This window comes from Crinia signifera, chromosome 5, assembly GCF_055691185.1.
Source record: "Crinia signifera chromosome 5, ASM5569118v1, whole genome shotgun sequence".
Lineage (NCBI taxonomy): Eukaryota > Metazoa > Chordata > Amphibia > Anura > Myobatrachidae > Crinia > Crinia signifera.
Genome location: NC_139221.1, coordinates 30,190,925 through 30,208,545, shown reverse-complemented (window position 1 = coordinate 30,208,545; position 17,621 = coordinate 30,190,925). Strand labels below are relative to the sequence as shown.

The 17,621-nt window shown below is 45.5% G+C and overlaps 1 protein-coding gene across 2 annotated transcripts in view; it reads right to left on the bottom strand.

Annotated features, from left to right (window-relative positions):
* LRP12 (LDL receptor related protein 12) overlaps nucleotides 1-17,621 on the bottom strand; it is a 53,111-nt gene that overhangs the window by 18,056 nt on the left and 17,434 nt on the right. For both annotated transcript variants that reach the window (XM_083186882.1, XM_083186881.1), the window contains exon 3: nucleotides 2,702-2,758. In XM_083186882.1, coding sequence (XP_083043008.1) covers nucleotides 2,702-2,758 — 57 coding nt within the window. The remainder of the gene's footprint in view (nucleotides 1-2,701; nucleotides 2,759-17,621) is intronic.

Sequence of the window (17,621 nt, the reverse complement as noted above, 5' to 3'; positions counted from 1 at the left end):
AGTGTTTTTTCATAGATCTCAAAATGTAGCCTTATTTCCTTTGGTAAAAAGTCACTTTCCCTTTTGCACGTAATATGTGCCTTAAATCAATTATAAGGGTTCACTGGATATAACTTCTCAATGAAATGAGGAGATTAATAACGCCTAAGGATCCAGTAAGAAAAGTAGCCTTTCAAGTTCACCTCAATATATAAATAAGTGTGGTGCCTCCTGAGATACGTACCCCTTATTCATATGTGAGGATACGTTCAATAGACACCACTATGCAGTATTCCGTACAGGATATAGATGGCAGGTTTAGCTATCCAGTAATATTACTGTGTGCGTCCTATGTCCTTATACACAGTATCAGTTATAACTAGTGGAAAGAGTCCAATGTTGGATATGCGGTATCCGTATTTAAGCGGTTTATCCGCCGAATCCCTTAATAAAAAAGTGGGGGTACTCAATGGTATTTTAAAGGTCTGGCATTGTTTTAGCACATCCAAAAGGATTTATCACCCATGTCATGAGCGGGTTACCGCTGGGATAAAAGTTGCGTACATATATTTATGCCAGCCTAGTACATTGATTTTAATGGTCTAATTCGGTCTGTATATAGTGTATTAAGTGATCGTTATAGTACCTCTAATTCCTACCCGTAATTATAGCGGTTTTACCGCCGGGTTTCAAACAATAGTTCCCTCCACAAGTAGCTTTCCACATAGATACTGTGAATAATGTAGGTGGTTTAAATATATCCACACCGCCGTTTGATAGCTATCTGATATTAAATGCGTATCCTGTAACGGACCTGCAAGTGTTCAATAATCCCTTTGCAAGGTTTAATCTCCTCACTCACACGTTCTCAGGATTTTTACTCCTCCGTGGTGTAGGGTACACACTGTGCACGCTAAGCATGCAACCTCCAAATCTAGATGTCAGTACACGTATTCTGACTAAATTGTCGGAGTTTGTGTGTCTGTTAATCTTGAACATATGAATCTCAATTTTTTCCTTTAATTAAGTGAGTGCCTCTCAGGGGACAATACATGTACAGAAGCGGGGGACAAATAAGTATGTTCCCTGTGCTTCAGCTGTGCCAGCTTAATACAGTAGGAAATTGCCCTGTTCCATACACACTATCCAATGTTTAAATTATTCCTTGGGTAAGTGGATTCTTAGTAGTATGGTTACAATATTGGGGCTTTCATTACTCCTTTATCACTCACATAATAAGCACATCAGTGTGGGCGAGATAAATTAGGTATAAACATGCCACTTTATATTAGCTACTCATTCCGCCTGTCCAGCGTGAGTGAGGACTTTCTGCAGTAATTACACAGTTTGTTTAGATTATCGCAGATAAGGGGTTGTGTCAAATAACACACTGTTCCCCTGTCCCTGCACAGTAACTGTCTCCCTCGGAATTACCCGCTCCGTTAGGGATACACGTTACTGCTGCTCTCAAATGATAGCCGGGTTACACGTTCAGTGCTCCCCCGGCTCTCGTAGCGTACGTAGTTCTTTCCCCTGTATGGGGTTAAATTGTAGCTAGTATGACAGCGCTAATATATCAAGGATGTTGCTATCTGTCCAACGTAACTGAAAATTAACTGCAGTAATTGTGACATTTATAGAGACTGTTGCAGATAAGGGGTTGTGTCTTTTAACACATTATTCCCCTGTCCCTGCTCAGTAACTGTATCTCTCGGGATCAACCGCTATATTTGAGACACACGTTACTGCCGCTCTCAGGATCTGCAAATTAAGAATTTCTAACATGCAGAATTATCTAATTCTCCTAAGGCAATGCAACACACAGATGGTTGCCAACCGGCAGGGCCGCCACTAGTAACGTTGGGGCCCGGGCCCCCAGCGGCACCCCCCTCCTCCTCCACCTCGCGGCGGCACCCCCCCATTGCTATTACTTACCAGCTGCAGCGCAGCATCTTCTCACTCCGGGAGTCAGGACTGCACAGTGCAGCCTGCAGAGCGCCGAGCCCCTCTGTATCCCAGACTCGGCACTCTGCAGGCTGCACTGTGTATTGTGCGTGCCTGGTGCCCGGTGGGGGAATGCATTGTGCGGGGTGGTGGTGCCGAGGCACTGTGGGCAGCTGCCCAGGCCCCTCCAGAGGCTGGGGATAGCTGTACCCCTGGCACCCCCCTGTCTGCGGCCCTTCCAACCAGTATTTTAGATTATCAGATTGGGGAATCGGTGCCATGATAGATGGTCTGCATTATTCATGATATAAATGACGAGACATAAAACATTCTAAAAAACTGTTAATTTTCCTCAGAAAAGAAGAAGAATAGGCAGCCTCAAAAAACACATTAAAGTAGTAAGTTTATCAGATATTATAATAGTAACCAAGTAAGCGGGGTTTTCTCTCCTCACTTCCATCCCCGAGTGCCTAGGAACGATTTCCATTTCACTGAATGGCTGAATATATTCCCATCAGCCAACTAATGTAGGATTTACGTAGGAAGGAAATTAGGCAGTCAATTTAGTCAAGTGAGATCTGCTCAGAGCCAGGCAGATGTCATTTTAATCTTTTCTAAATATTTCCTGACTTCAGCAGCTTAATTTCTTACTTTATATGCAGCGATAAACTCCCCAACCAACGTCTATTCTCAGGGAGCGACCCTCGCTTATAATGATGCATAAAATATACCTTGGTAAGGGGCAAAAACAAAACAGATAAATAACTGTATGACTTACCCAGTGGGAGCCCTGTAAGATGAATGTTGTCAGAATACTCAGCACTGGTCCCATATTCTAGAATAAAATTGGGATAATTAGCTACAGTCTCGTCAAACATATACAGTTATGGGCATATAGATATCTAGGAAAAAAAGAAAAAATATATATATTAGTTCCCTGTAATACCCCTTTCACACCTGCATAATTTCCCGGGTTGGGCCCGGGAACAACCCGCGACTAGCGCTGGTGTGAAAGGTTCCGGGGCCAAAATCCCGGCAAAATAGGCTGGCATTTCAACCCTGCTATGGAGCAGGGTTGTTCCCGGGTTTAACCCGGGGACCTGGCCAGTGTGAATGGAGTAGGGGATACTTACCCGGGTTGCCGGTCCTCTGTGTGCTGTCTGGCTGGGGATCCACACAGGCGGAGGCAGTGAGGCCACCGGAGAGCTGCGTCATCTTCATCCGCCAGCTGTCCCGTCATTTGCGCCCGCCGCCCGTGTGGATCCCTGGCCTGCACGGAGGACCAGCAACCGGGGTGAGTTTTCTACACTCTTCCTGCCAGCCTCCACCGCCATCCTGCCAACTGCCCACCTCCTTCCCACACCAGAAAATGCAGGTACTTTTCTGGTGTGAAAGGGGCCAACCCGGGAATGGCCCGGCATGATTCCAGGGCCATATTACTGGGTGGGTCCCTGCATTTTCTGGTGTGAAAGGGGTATAAGCTTCTTTTGCAGGGTGCCGCGCCTTGCTTGTTTTGAAAACCCCAAAATGCACCCTGCCCTGTTTGTGTGTGGCACTGTGCGCCCTTACGCTGCCCCCAGTGCACTGACAAGCTGCTGAGATCTTTCATTGTGTGTGCCATCATGTGTAACGGGTATTACAGTGTTATACCACACACTGTAAGAGGCATTGTGTGGTAAGAGGCATTGCAGTGTGTGCCATAATGTGTAATTGCCATTACGACAGAATATGTAATGTGCATAGCAGAGTACGACAATGTTTAATAAGCGTAATCCTTACGCTTATGTGCAGTGTGCAATTTTTTTTAGGTACTTGTGTATTATCTGGGCGCCCGATTTTTTCATCGCATGCCACTACTTAAGGCATGCGATGAGACGCGATGGGACCAGATTTTCGGGGTTTTTAGACGTTCCTGTACAATTACAATGGCATGCGATGCGACCGACCCGATTTTTACATTGTACCCAATGTGCTGGTGAGAGAACAGCAGCTATTTCCTGTTCATTAATATCCAGCTCAGACATGATCTCCTTAGCAGTCTCCTTGAAGTGTTTCTACTGAGCCAATAAATGACTTTAGAGCCCCTTTACATGACAGATTTTTTGTTTTCATAAAGCCGTATCAATTATTTTTTATAAACATTTTTGTTAACCGTTCTCACCAACCGTAAAACACAAGACATACACAGATGTGGAGAAAGTCAGACAAGAGGTGTACTAGTATGAGGTCATAGATCACAGAAAGACGCTACCAAGGGCTAAATAGTTGACGGACTAAACCTCAGCGGGTTCTTCTATACCAATTCCAGAAAACGCCATGATTCCACTGGGATGAAAAAGTGTTCTACTGTGCCGGTTCCCAAACGCGGTCTTCAAGGCACCCCAACAGTCCAGGATTTAAGAATATCCATGGCTTAACACAGATGGTTAAATCAAATTGACTAAGGTACTACTAATTAAGTCACCTGTGGCTAAGCATACTTAAAACCAGGACCGTCAGGGCACTGAGGACCATGTTTGTGAACCTCTGTTCTAAAGGTATATATTGTCTGGATACCGCTTTATCCAGTGGACAATACTTCACACTTTGGGGGACATTTGTCAAACCTTAAAAAGAGGAGGATGCCATAAGCACATCAACCAATCAATCATTTATGTAGTCCATTCTATAAAACGGTAGAGATAGTCTGATATCTATGGGCAACTATGGGCAACTTCTCCATTTGTCTTCATTATAAGGCTTGATACAACTGTCCCTTAGGGGCAGATGTACTAAGCCTTGAAGAGCGATAAAGTGGACAGAGCTTGTAACAAGAACCGGTAACTTTATCCCTTTCTGAAGGTGGCCATTCCCTACCGCAGGAAGTCCCAGCAATGTATGGCCTTCCGATACCCCTTGAGCCACTCGCAACAGTCTAAGCTGGCAGTGAAACGTAACGTGGTCCTTCTGCATGCGACTAATAACATGCAATCCCGTTCCATGCTGCAGAGTTGGACGGACAGCAGATCCGACCTCCGACCACAATTAGATGTTCAAAGTACTGTACATCGAATCTGATGTTAAATACATGTGATTTGGGCCGATTTAATCTGTTTTCTTGGCCCAACCTGCCACAATCAGGTGACAATGGGCCAAAATTGCATCATGTGTGGGTGCCTTAAGGCTGAGGTCATCTTCCCATAGTTTGCCATCTCTTGGTTTAACCGATTCAATGACTCTAGAATCTGTGAGCCACTCTAGAAAGCCTCAATAGTTTCTATATTATAGTAAATTATTTGGCAGTTATATATGTCCTATGTTGTGGGTCTTGTTTGTCTATAATTGTCTTTTCATGAAGTGCACTTTAATTCTTGAAAGTTTTTAAGAATGCTTTTTAAATAAATTTATTATTAATTATTACAATGTGCGATTCATTTACTGAGCAAAGCTGGGCCTCTTTGTTGCAGTCACATCTTTTTTCCCTACTAACATGGACTGCTGGCTTCTTCAGGTCCTAGAGGGCCACCAGCTACAAGCTGTAGATAGCTGGTCACCTGCTTAAAATGCTGCTCTACGTTCCTAAAGGAATCTAGAATTTTGCTCCCTTAGGGGACATGTTCAGAATATTAAAAATGGATTAGTAGTGGAACAAATAGAATAAGATGGCTGATTAGTTTGGGAAAGGATTTTGGGCAATGGTGGGGTAAGCTGTGGTATGATGCAGGAAGGGGAAGGTATCCGAGTTACCACGGAAGACTAAAAACAAGGAGCGCAGGTATCATTCATAGCGCTAATGGAGGAATAAGACAAACCAAGGCCGTGTAACAACTCTTAATAAATATTAACCATCCGCCCACTAATGATGGGAATGTGACTTTGAAGGAACCCCAAAAGAAGTTGCCAAGTTCAGGCATACGACAACACAATAGAAATGAGGTTATTATAGGTGATAGTTTGTTTTTATTTTCACTTTCATAGAAGATCTGCAAAAATCGAATTATATGGCAAACAAAAAACATGGCCTGGTGTGGAAAGCACCTGTCACATGACAAAGGCAAAGACCAGGCGTGGGGTTACCTTTCGTTTCAAGAAAACCCTTACTCCAGTTAGTTGCATTGTTTTGCTAGACGTATATGGGTGTGGGAAGCAGGGTATAATACAGTGCAGGAGCCATGCATAAATGCGAAGGGGGTGACATATGGTTAACACTGCATAGCTAGTGTTCATTCTAGCAACCTGCCTCTTTCAAAACCCCTGCAGTTCCTCTTCCCTGCCTGGGGTGTCGCTCTCTGCTGTGGTGCTTCTACCAAAGTGTGGTCTGTATTTCAGCACTGAGATGCAGACCACACCTGTGCTAGAACGCAAATGCAGAGAGCGACACGTCAGGCAGGGAAGAGGAACTGCACGGGTTTTGATTAAGAGGCTGGTTGCCTATGTATAATGTTGGCCCTACACTAGTGGATCCTCCGGAGAGAAAGGAGACACAATCCATATCCAATATGGCTTCATGTGCTAGAGTTCCTCAATAAGACTATTGATATTATGCTCATGGTCTAATAGGTCACAGTGTGCGGACAGGAACAGAAACCTGCAACAAAACATTACCCCTCCTTCCCCTTTGCGCAGCACTCTGCCAATTCACAAGTAAGTAACCTATGTTTAAACTTTGGCTGGCTCCAGGCTGAAGAACAACAAGAATGCAGTCAGAAACGTAGGCGTCTCCCAAACAGTAGGTGCCCCAGAGTGTAGCGGCTGGGGCAGCATTAACTGGATGCAATGCGTGGCTTTGCGGCTGTTGACACATTAAATAATAGTTCCGCATCCGCTATTAAGTTACAGGTCCTTCCCATCTGCTGTATCAGAGGTTCCCATTTACATGGAGAGAATTATTTACACGGCCACCTAAATAATGCACCATGCAACATATACAGTATTACCTTCCACAAAATGAAGATAAGATACAGAAAACACCCCAGATAAAGTGCAGCGATGGAGCCCACCACAGGCTTCAAAGTGTGTTTAATTCCGTGCGCGGATCGCCCAGGTAAGAGGGAATACAACATTACTGCTTGTTTGCCGAAGGGCTGCTGAATTTTTAAACACCTAGCTTACAAATGGCTTACTGAGAATAGTGCTGCGCGGTTATTCTTTAACCCGGTGCATCAAAGGCTCCGACATTTAATATGATGTAGAATGAACAGAGCAGAAACACGCCCCTGCACGCTTACCTACTAGAAACACTACGGGCACACAACACGGGTTTAACATTCTAGTTATTATAATCTAATCACCTCTACTTCATTACTGATTCAGGAAAAAATAAAAAAAAACACAACTCCATACACCATTATCAAGTGCAGGAAATGTTAGGAGGGGGAAAACATTTCTTCTAACAAAGCTTTCTGGATAGCCAAATCTCTCACTGGAGATCATAGCAATTTGGGTATGGGTCATTAGTTCGACCAATATTAAGTCGACACATGAAATAGGTCGACACGCCTAAGATCGACAGGGTTGGAAGGTTGACACAAGCATTAGGTTGACAATGGCAAGGTCAACATTCAAAAGGTTGACCTTAGTTTTTCATGTCGACATTCTGGACAAAGGGTACCTTTGCGCTCACCATGCTTCGGGCACGGCACCTCGCTGCGCTCAGCACACGATTCTAGTCTCCCGCCACGACCCAGTGGATTGTAGGGCATGAAATACCGCCTGTCGGCACAAAAACGTGAAAAACCCCATGTCTACCTTTTGACTGTCGACCTACCAAACCTGTTAACCTTAGCCTTGTCGACCTACACCCATGTCGGCCTTTAGTGGTCGACTCAGTGTTCAAAGCTGGTATGGGCTAATGGTTTTCAATGGCTGGGTACAGCAGTATAATGTTACCTATTGATCATAATATACATATTAACCTGTGTTTTCTTAGAGATTACAGCTTGTGGTCCAACCTCCTCTACCCCAGGTGCACAGCACGAGTTTCAGCAAAATGGAGGAATCTTGGGGTACACAGCTAAACAGGACATCCCTGATGCCTCCATCGGTCAAGAGAATGTTTTGTGGCAAAGGTGTTTAGATCACATTGATCACTGAATAATGCACTGCACCTCTGGGATCATTACAGTGGTCCTGGTTTATCATAGCACAAGAGGCCACCCACAGCGGAAGCCAGTAATCGGGATGGTCCAGCAAACACACAGCGCTGCAGGACCGTCTGACGCACCTTAATGTCATAAATAAGTACATGACTATACTACTAATAAATACCTTATCGAGGCCTTAATACACTGTAATGGGGCCCTCACGTGGTGATTTCAGGGCATTGTCTAAGCGATATGACTTCATTTGACTAGATCGCTTACAAAATGCCCCTACATCGCTCCTTGTTTAGGGGCCATAGTGTGTCTCTATCGCCCGGCGATTAATATCCAGCACGTTGGATAAATCTAGTAATATCGCCAGTCAGGGCCAGTGTTCTCACCGGAGAACACTGGCCCTGACAGATCGCTCAGCCCACAGCACTCACACATTGCTGTGCAGCGCTGTGTGCTGAGCGTTCTAGCATTGCTCAGCAAAATCTCTACATCTGTAGGCTTCATAAAACCTTAAGGGGTGCACACACGGTGCGCTGTACTTTCTATTGCATCCTGATTGAATCAGGATCGAATAGCACGGCATCGATTTAGACTATATAGGGGGTTATTCTGGTTCACTCGCAAAGGCAAATTTACTCTCAGATGGACAAAACCATGTGCACTGCACGTGGGACAGATGTAACTTGTGCAGAGAGAATTAGATTTGGGTGGGGTGTGTACTTCAAACTGATATCTGTATTGCAGTGTAAATATAAAGCAGCCAGTATTTACCCTGCACAGAAACAAAAAAACTCACCCAAATGTAACTCTCTCTGCACATGTTACATCTGCCCCACATGCAGTGCAGCATGGTTTTGTCCATCTGAGAGTGAATTTGCAAGTGAACCAGAATAACCCCATAGTCTTGCCTGCACGGTCTACTTTTCTATTCGATTTCGATGCCACAGAACTGATTTGAAATAGAATGCGTTCAATTTCAGCTTGATTCAATTTTGCTTATATAAGCAAAATCAAATGGATCAATAGTCTATATGGAACCATAACCTGCAGTAAGTTATGTGCTGGGACAGAGAGCACCAGAATCTCACACATATGTACTAAATGAAGAGCGCATGCGAATGATTTCCCTTGGCAAACTGAGGCAGGAACTAAAAATATGCATCACATATGGACAGGCAGCTGTCCGAGAGGAAAACCCGAGGCTTCCAGTTCCGCAGCTTTGGAAAGAAAAAAAAATGTCTAAGTTTGCAAAAGATAAAAAAATAACAAGAAAAAAAAAAAAAAATCTATCAAGTGTAGAATGTTATATGATGTATGGACCAACAAAACCTCAAAATGATTTACTGAACTGCTTTGAATAATTTTTAGAAATTGAATCAATCAAAACAAAAAAAAAAATATTTTATATCCAAATTAGAAAGCTTTCTATGGAGAAGTGATTGACGTTAGATGCTAGATTTCTATGGCTGCCTCCTCGCAGCCCAGCACCTGTTCCATCTGGTGGCAGCTGCTGATAACGGACATGGTCAGGAATTAATCCGGAACACAACGGAACTAATTGGGAACAAAGTTTCACAGCATACTGTAGGTTTTGACTGTTTTAGTTGCCCCAAATACTGTTTATAAACCTGTCATATGCTTGCTGACGATGATCTGAATGTCTGCGGATTTTGCCTATAATAATCAACAATTACAGATTCCATCCTGACACGTTGTCGGGACAGAGGGTGCCCAATGGGTCGAACACGGAGATGTAGACTATGTAAATGCAGCCAAAAATGTGCGAACATAAGCAAATACCGCAGCTGCCTAATTTGAAGCGATATTGAAAATGTATTTTCTGTCAGTTTGGTTTCGCTTTCTAGCTATTAGTTTAGTATAAAAAGGCAGGTTTATTTTGCCTGTTAAATTATTGCCACTTTAAATTATGGGTGGACTCTCGAACCTCGCCTGTGGTGGCATCTTCCAGGCTATTGCAGGAGGTCTTTGTGCAACATATTATGGTGGGAAATTTTTACCGCAAGTTGGTCGGAACTTATGTTAAGTGCGGTCGCGCCATGTGCAACCAGTACAATCAGCTCTCCCCATAGAGGTGTGCAAGGATATAACCAAGGATTGGCTGTAATATTAGTTGCGCCCATACACTTGTGCGATCGGATGCAATGTGATTTCCCATCGTATCCAATCGCATCTTAAGTGCGCCCAGTTTCTTCCAATTTTTTTTTATTTCTGCTTCCTGCCACCAGCTCTGCTGACTTGATACGGTCATTAGGTCTACACCAACTAGGTTGACATGTGTCTAGGTCGACACAAGCATTAGGGCGACCTGAAACATTGGGAGCGAAGCCCCCAAGTCGACCTAATGTCCTGTCAACCTTGACCCATGTCAACCTTTCTGCTTGTCGACCTAGAGGTGTCAACCCAATGCTTGTCGACCTAGTTGGTGTAGACCTAACAACCCACACCCCTGCTGACTACCACCAGTCCTCCTGCCGCCCGCTCTGCTACACCACCGCAGATTGCATTGCATTAAAAACCACATGTGATTGCACATGCAATGCGATAGATATTATGTGCAGGTCCACACATCGTGTTGGAGGACAAAAAAAATGGCATGTGATTTGTTGCAGCGCTTTATCAAAATCGCATGAAATATCTCAGATGTGTATAATGAAACTGGGTGTTTTTGCAATAATTTTTTGTTTTGTTTTCAGTGTCCTAATAGGATATTTCGAAAACAAAAACTAGGGAAAACTAGCAAAAACAAAATTCACTGAGGACATTTTTCCAGACTTATTGGATGCACCCAGCTCACCAGTCAGACGTCGAGTTGTGAAAGAACGGCCTATAGAGATATAAAGCTATTGAGAAATCCTGTTTAGCCCATTTTCTGAAGGCATGTGGAAACCGGTAACATCGAATCGGTGGCTAACGGTTACAGGACCTTTTTATAGATAATCAGTTTCCATACACGTCCCATAGTAACACATATCCACAGACAGCAATTTGTAGAATGAACCAATGGGGTGATTTGGGTTGGCTCGCAAAGCACATTTGGTTTGCTAATGGACAAAACCATGTGCACTGCCGGTGGGGCAGATGTAACATGTGCAGAGAGATTTAGATTTGGGCAAGTTATTTTTGTTTCTGTGCAGGATAAATACCGGCTGCTTTATTTTCACACTGCAATATAAATATAGGTTTGAAGTACACACCCCACCCAAATCTAACTCTCTCTGCACATGTTACATCAGTCCCAACTGCAGTGCACAGGGTTTTGTTCATTAGCAAACCAAATGTGCTAGCCAACCTGAATCACCCCCAAATCCATTAAAGACAGCCAGGGAGTGCCTCCTAATGAATGCACAGTCTGCATTATACTGAATATTCAGTACTTGTTTCCTAGCACGGCGCCCCCGATTTCCATCTTATGGCATCGCATCGCATGCCATATAGCCGCATACGATGCATGCAATGCGATTTTTCATTGTATAAGCACCCTAATGGGTGCTTACAATGTTAAATGCACCCCCACTATCAACGCCAACCCGAAGCGTGGCGAGCCCTCGAGGGGCGGCGGTATGCGTCCTCCGACCTTTTCATACCCCCACTATCCACGTCGGCATGGAGTTGAATTTAGGTAGTGTGGCGAGCGCAGCAAGCCCCGCGAGGGGACGCGTATTACTTTACATGTATTCCGCCTCCGCTCGCCACACTATCTATAATCAACTCCACGCCAACGTGGATAGTGGGGGTATGATAAGGTCGGAGGACGTGTACCGCCGCCCCTCGTGGGCTTGCCACGCATCGGGTTGGCATTGATCCTGGGGGTGGCGTTGACAATGGGGGGGCATTTACCATTGTAAGGACCCATCAGGGTGGTTGTACAATAAAAATTTGTATGCCATTGTATGGCATACGATGCGATACAATTTTTAATTGTACAATATCGCATACCATATTTAGTCTTATGGTATGCGATGCGATGGGCGCCGTGCTAGGAAACAAGTACCGAATATTCTCATGTAGTGGAAGCCATGAGTGTGCATAGACTATAAGTGTGAGCCTGACGTCACAGGTTTAGATATTAACATACAAATAGCTTTTTTAGGGGGCCTGTATATATAATACAGGCTGTATTTGCTCCTCATATTTATCTGTCTTCCGCACTGTTCCATAATTCTGCTATTCTCCAGGACAGATATTGTAGGTGGTTATTATGACTGGTGGTTTACCTTCAACTAGAACAGCGGTTCCCAAGCTGGGGTACTCTGCAGATCAGTTGGGGGGAACTTGAAAACAGTACTGGTAATGATGGCAGAAGTAGTCTCCCAATGCCATGGAGACGAACCACGTTGCGTCACTTCCGGTCCCATCTACAGCATCTCCTTGTGCTTTTTTCAAGTCCACAGGGAGCTACCCGACACTGACCATCTTTCCCGCGCTGATACGGGTGGAGGAAGCAGCAACATTAATCCTACAGGCTAGGAGACAGTACACAGCCAGCGGCCAGACACAGAGGGACTCGATTCCTGACCGCACACTACTCCTCCGCTACCGGAGACAGTACACAGCCAGCGGCCAGACACAGAGGGACCCGATTCCTGACCGCACACTACTCCTCCGCTACCGGAGACAGTACACAGCCAGCAGCCAGACACAGAGGGTCCAGAATCCTGACCGCACACTTCTCCTCCGCTACCGGAGACAGTACACAGCCAGCGGCCAGACACAGAGGGACCCGATTCCGGACCACACACTACTCCTCCGCTACCGGAGACAGTACACAGCCAGCGGCCAGACACAGAGGGACCCGATTCCTGACCGCACACTACTCCTCCACTACCAGAGACAGTACACAGCCGGCAGCCAGACACAGAGGGACCCGATTCCTGACCGCACACTACTCCTCCACTACCGGAGACAGTACACAGCCAGCGGCCAGACACAGAGGGACCCGATTCCGGACCACACACACTACTCCTCCGCTACCAGAGACAGTACACAGCCAGCGGCCAGACACAGAGGGACCCGATTCCTGACCGCACACTACTCCTCCACTACCGGAGACAGTACACAGCCAGCGGCCAGACACAGAGGGACCCGATTCCGGACCACACACACTACTCCTCCGCTACCAGAGACAGTACACAGCCAGCGGCCAGACACAGAGGGACCCGATTCCTGACCGCACACTACTCCTCCGCTACTGGAGACAGTACACAGCCAGCGGCCAGACACAGAGGGACCCGATTCCGGACCACACACACTACTCCTCCGCTACCAGAGACAGTACACAGCCAGCGGCCAGACACAGAGGGACCCGATTCCTGACCGCACACTACTCCTCCGCTACCGGAGACAGTCCACAGCCAGCGGCCAGACACAGAGGGACCCGATTCCGGACCACACACTACTCCTCCACTACCAGAGACAGTACACAGCCAGCGGCCAAACACAGAGGGACCCGATTCCTGACCGCACACTACTCCTCCGCTAACGGAGACATTACACAGCCAGCGGCCAGACACAGAGGGGCCCGATTCCTGACCGCACACTACTCCTCCGCTACTCCTTAGTAGAAGGACACACATACCGCTCACGTCCACCCCACTCTTAAAGTACTGGAGATATTTTATATTGAGAGGAGGGGGTACTCATAAATGAAAAGCCTAATCAAGGGGTACGGTAGAGAAAAAAATTTGAACTACAATAATACAAGGAGTCCAAAATCTCCACCTGCAGTGATCGTATGCTAAGTAATAGGACATTGTGGGGCAGATGTATTAAGCCTTAACAAGAGATAAATACAAGGGTGGTAAAGAGATATACATCCAGCCAATCACCTCCCAACTGACTTTTTTCAAACACAGCCTGTAACATGGCAGTTAGCAGGTGATTGGCTGGACGTCTTTATCACCCTTGCATTTATCTATTTATTGTTAAGGCTTAATACATCTGCCCCAATGATTTTTTAACACTTGATTTACACGTAATAGAAGGCAGCACACAAATGTATTCATGAGCCGGTTACTACACATCTTGCTGCATCTAGGACGACCGTTCCAGTGACAAAACAAGGTAGTTCTGCTCCTAACACAGCTCACAATAATATAAGTGCATGGATACTGCCGACACCACAGATTGTTCTCTCTGTATAACCTAATATTTACCCCTAACATGCAATGTGTAAAGTATACACAATGACAGGCCAGAGCAGCCACTAACGGGCTTACGGTAAATGTTGGCAGCGGGCGGCTGGTATAAATAGCAGGACTCCGACGCCTCGTAATGTTTCAGTTTAAAGGCAATCTAGCGTGAAAACGAGGAAATGTGCTTCTAAATGAGCGCTGGGGTTTAGTTTAATGTCACGGCAAATAAAATGGGTAAATACATCGTTATTAATGTTGTAAAACAACATGTGGATATAGAGCGGCGTAAAAAACAAAAACAACTTTCTACAAATTCTTACACCACCGGCGTTCTAAATGGAGAAAGGAGCTTGTGTTTTTTTTTACCCGAATGCCGACACAGTCGACATGGATGCGGTCAAAGTGTACAGCTGCCTCTCTGCGTTCGGCACACTATTTTATTCTCCCGCCACGCCGTTATAGCATGAAATACTGTCGGTCGGCGCAGGATAGCTCAAAAAACCTCAACCTTTTGACTGTTGACCTTCCAACCCCGGCTGAAAACACATCGCCCGCCAAGATCAGCCGGAGGCTGAACCAAGAATCACTGTGAGTGGGGAGGTTGAATGAGCAGGACTGCTAGTCGATCTTTCCGCAGCAGCGGCCGTAAGATTCTTTTGGGCTCAGGTGCGACCGTGTCAGGGAGAGCCCAGATTGCCATGATGCAACCACTCCAGGCAAAAGGGTACATTTTTGGGGTCAGACTCCAATTAACGCAACAGTATGTTTTTGAAATACCCCACACAGACGTAAATGGTGGGAATCAAACCCAAGACAACCTGTGAGGCAGTAATGCTATCCACGATGCTGGTCCAAACGATGTGAAAGTTCCTGAATTCCCTATCCATAAAATTGTATCCATTTCCCATTCTGTACGGGACGTTTCTGAAGAGCAGATCTATTATGTGATTAGAAACTAGAAATGGACACTAGATCTATATTATAAAGTTTATGGAACTTTAGAACAATATAAAAAGATCCTTTACGTGTTACGCTGAACTAATGCAAACAATAATAGCATTCAGTTCCAACATCGATTCAGACAGAAGTCGGCCTACACGTCTGCGACAACCACATGGGACCATGCGATTGCCTGGTCTCTCCGTAGTCACAGCAAATGTGATCTATCAGCGGACAGATGGATCTATGTGCCTGATTCTTGGACAAGTATGTTGTAATCTGCAAGATCCCCACGACTCGGACTTTGCCATAAAGTGTGACAAACGGCCATTAGCTGGAGCCCAGTACATACAGTATATGCAAGCGTTATTTATGAGACCAATGAACTAGGGATGGCCATCGACCATCGATGATTAGCAATCATCGATGGTTTAAGGCCGATGTCGAATAGTTTTGCCATTGATGGGGGAGAACCAGATGGTTTCCCACCGTCGATGTAAAGCTTAAACGAATAGTTTCGTTTTTGCTTTTTCCCTAAAGTGCCGGGACACTGAACATTGCTCCGCCCCCACCACCCGTGAAGCTCCGCCCCCACATTTTGATTGTCCCACAGGCCACACATACACAGAAAATGGATGACCATCGATATACAAAAACATCGATGGTCATCCATTGAATAGTTATACACTATCGATGTCCAGTTGCACTTTTGCCATCGATGGCAAAGACAATGATGGCCATCCCTACAATGAACTACTTTATATGGCAGAGTGATTCCCATCTCTTTGGTACAACCACTGAGGCCTCTGGGAGCAGCAGCAGACAATGGGGCAGATGTATGAATGAGTGTGAACCAGTATGGCGCATTATGCGGCTCTGATACCAGTTTAGTTACATGAAGATTGTAAGCTTGCGAGCAGGGCCCTCCTACCTCTATGTCGGCTTATGGAATTTGCTGCGCTATATAAGGAACTGTAAATAAATAAACAGTCAGAACATGGGAAGCGCTTTAGCAATATTTATCTAACCCCGCCCTGTAGCGCCCACCTCTCCGATACCCCTCCTCCGCTATGTAGACTGTGACGAGGACACATATGAGGAGAGGACTTTGGGCAGCAGCATGGCCAATAGGGGCACATTGTAGTTTAATGTGTCACCAAGTAATGTGCTAATTTTACTACTGTGCATCATGGTTGCCAATTGTCCCTAAAAGTCGGGTGAATGCCAGGCTGCTTTTAACCCTGTGGATTCTTCATTTCCATCAGTGGTTGGGTTGCAAATATTGAGCCCATTACTAAAGGTGGCCATACATCAGAAAGATATTGCACCCAATCATACATACAATCTCAATGGATTGTAAAATGGATTGTATGCAAATTGTGTGCACACAATCCTACAATCCCGGCCCTGGGAGATTGGAGCTCTGATCTGACATGCTGCACGTCAGATCAGTTGGGATTGGGAGCAGATTGCATGTGCTTTTAAGCACATGCAATTTGTCTTTAGATGGCTCATACAACCAGAGTCATGTGACCCTCCCTCTCTGACTAGCAGAGAAGAGAGGTGCAGCGTCCGGCGGCCCGTGGCAGTTAATATGCCGGGAGCCGCAGAAGTTTCCAAGCAGCAGCAGCAGCTTTCTCTCCTTCAGTGAAGCCTTCCAGGAACTGCCAAGTCCTATGCGGGAGAAGTGTAAAGCACATGAGCAGAGTGGGAGTCACGCGCGCACATGACAACAAGGCCTGCCTCCGGCAGCGGTAGCCAGCCAGCACCAGAGCGGAGAACAATGCTTGGCCTCGCCAGAGAGGTAAGTAATGTTACATGGATGCATTCAGCATCCTGGCAGATGGGAAGCGGCAGTTACATTACAGACCGCTGACAACCTGAACCTAAAAATTTTTTTTTGCACATTTTTGCTCAACACCTCGGAGAATTACTGGAAGACTAATTTTCATCACACCATATTTTATTTCACACAAAAAAATAATAAAAGGAAGGCAAGAAAAAGTGTAAGTGTAAATGGTTGGCGCTTTCAAAAAAAAACTCTCACCAAATCTCTCACTTTCTGAATCTCTCATCCTATTACATTTCACCCAGAATCTGAATAGTTGCCCATAGCAACATAACATCTTCAACAGAACTCCCATCTTAGTAAATCATCCCATGTCCTGTGCACACAACATTTTATAATCGAGCAAAGCTAATTGCAGCTTCAAATATTACTGGACAATGCAATATCCAATCCAATGGCACTATGATGCCGTCCAAGATCACACTGCGCTAGGTCTGTATGAAGGACCAGCATTGTACTGTGCTCAGATTATAGTCGCTGATGCCATAATAGAATTGTATTCTGATTATGGCCAGTGATAGAGTCACGATGGGCATTCTGTCCTCTGCAGACCGCATTGCTCTACTGTATAACACAAGCTGCACAATTGTCTTCGCATGCAGACAAATCGAGCAGCACAATAGCTACATATTAGCGCACACTTCACGATCTGATGACAAGGGCCGTGTGACTCATCAGATCTAA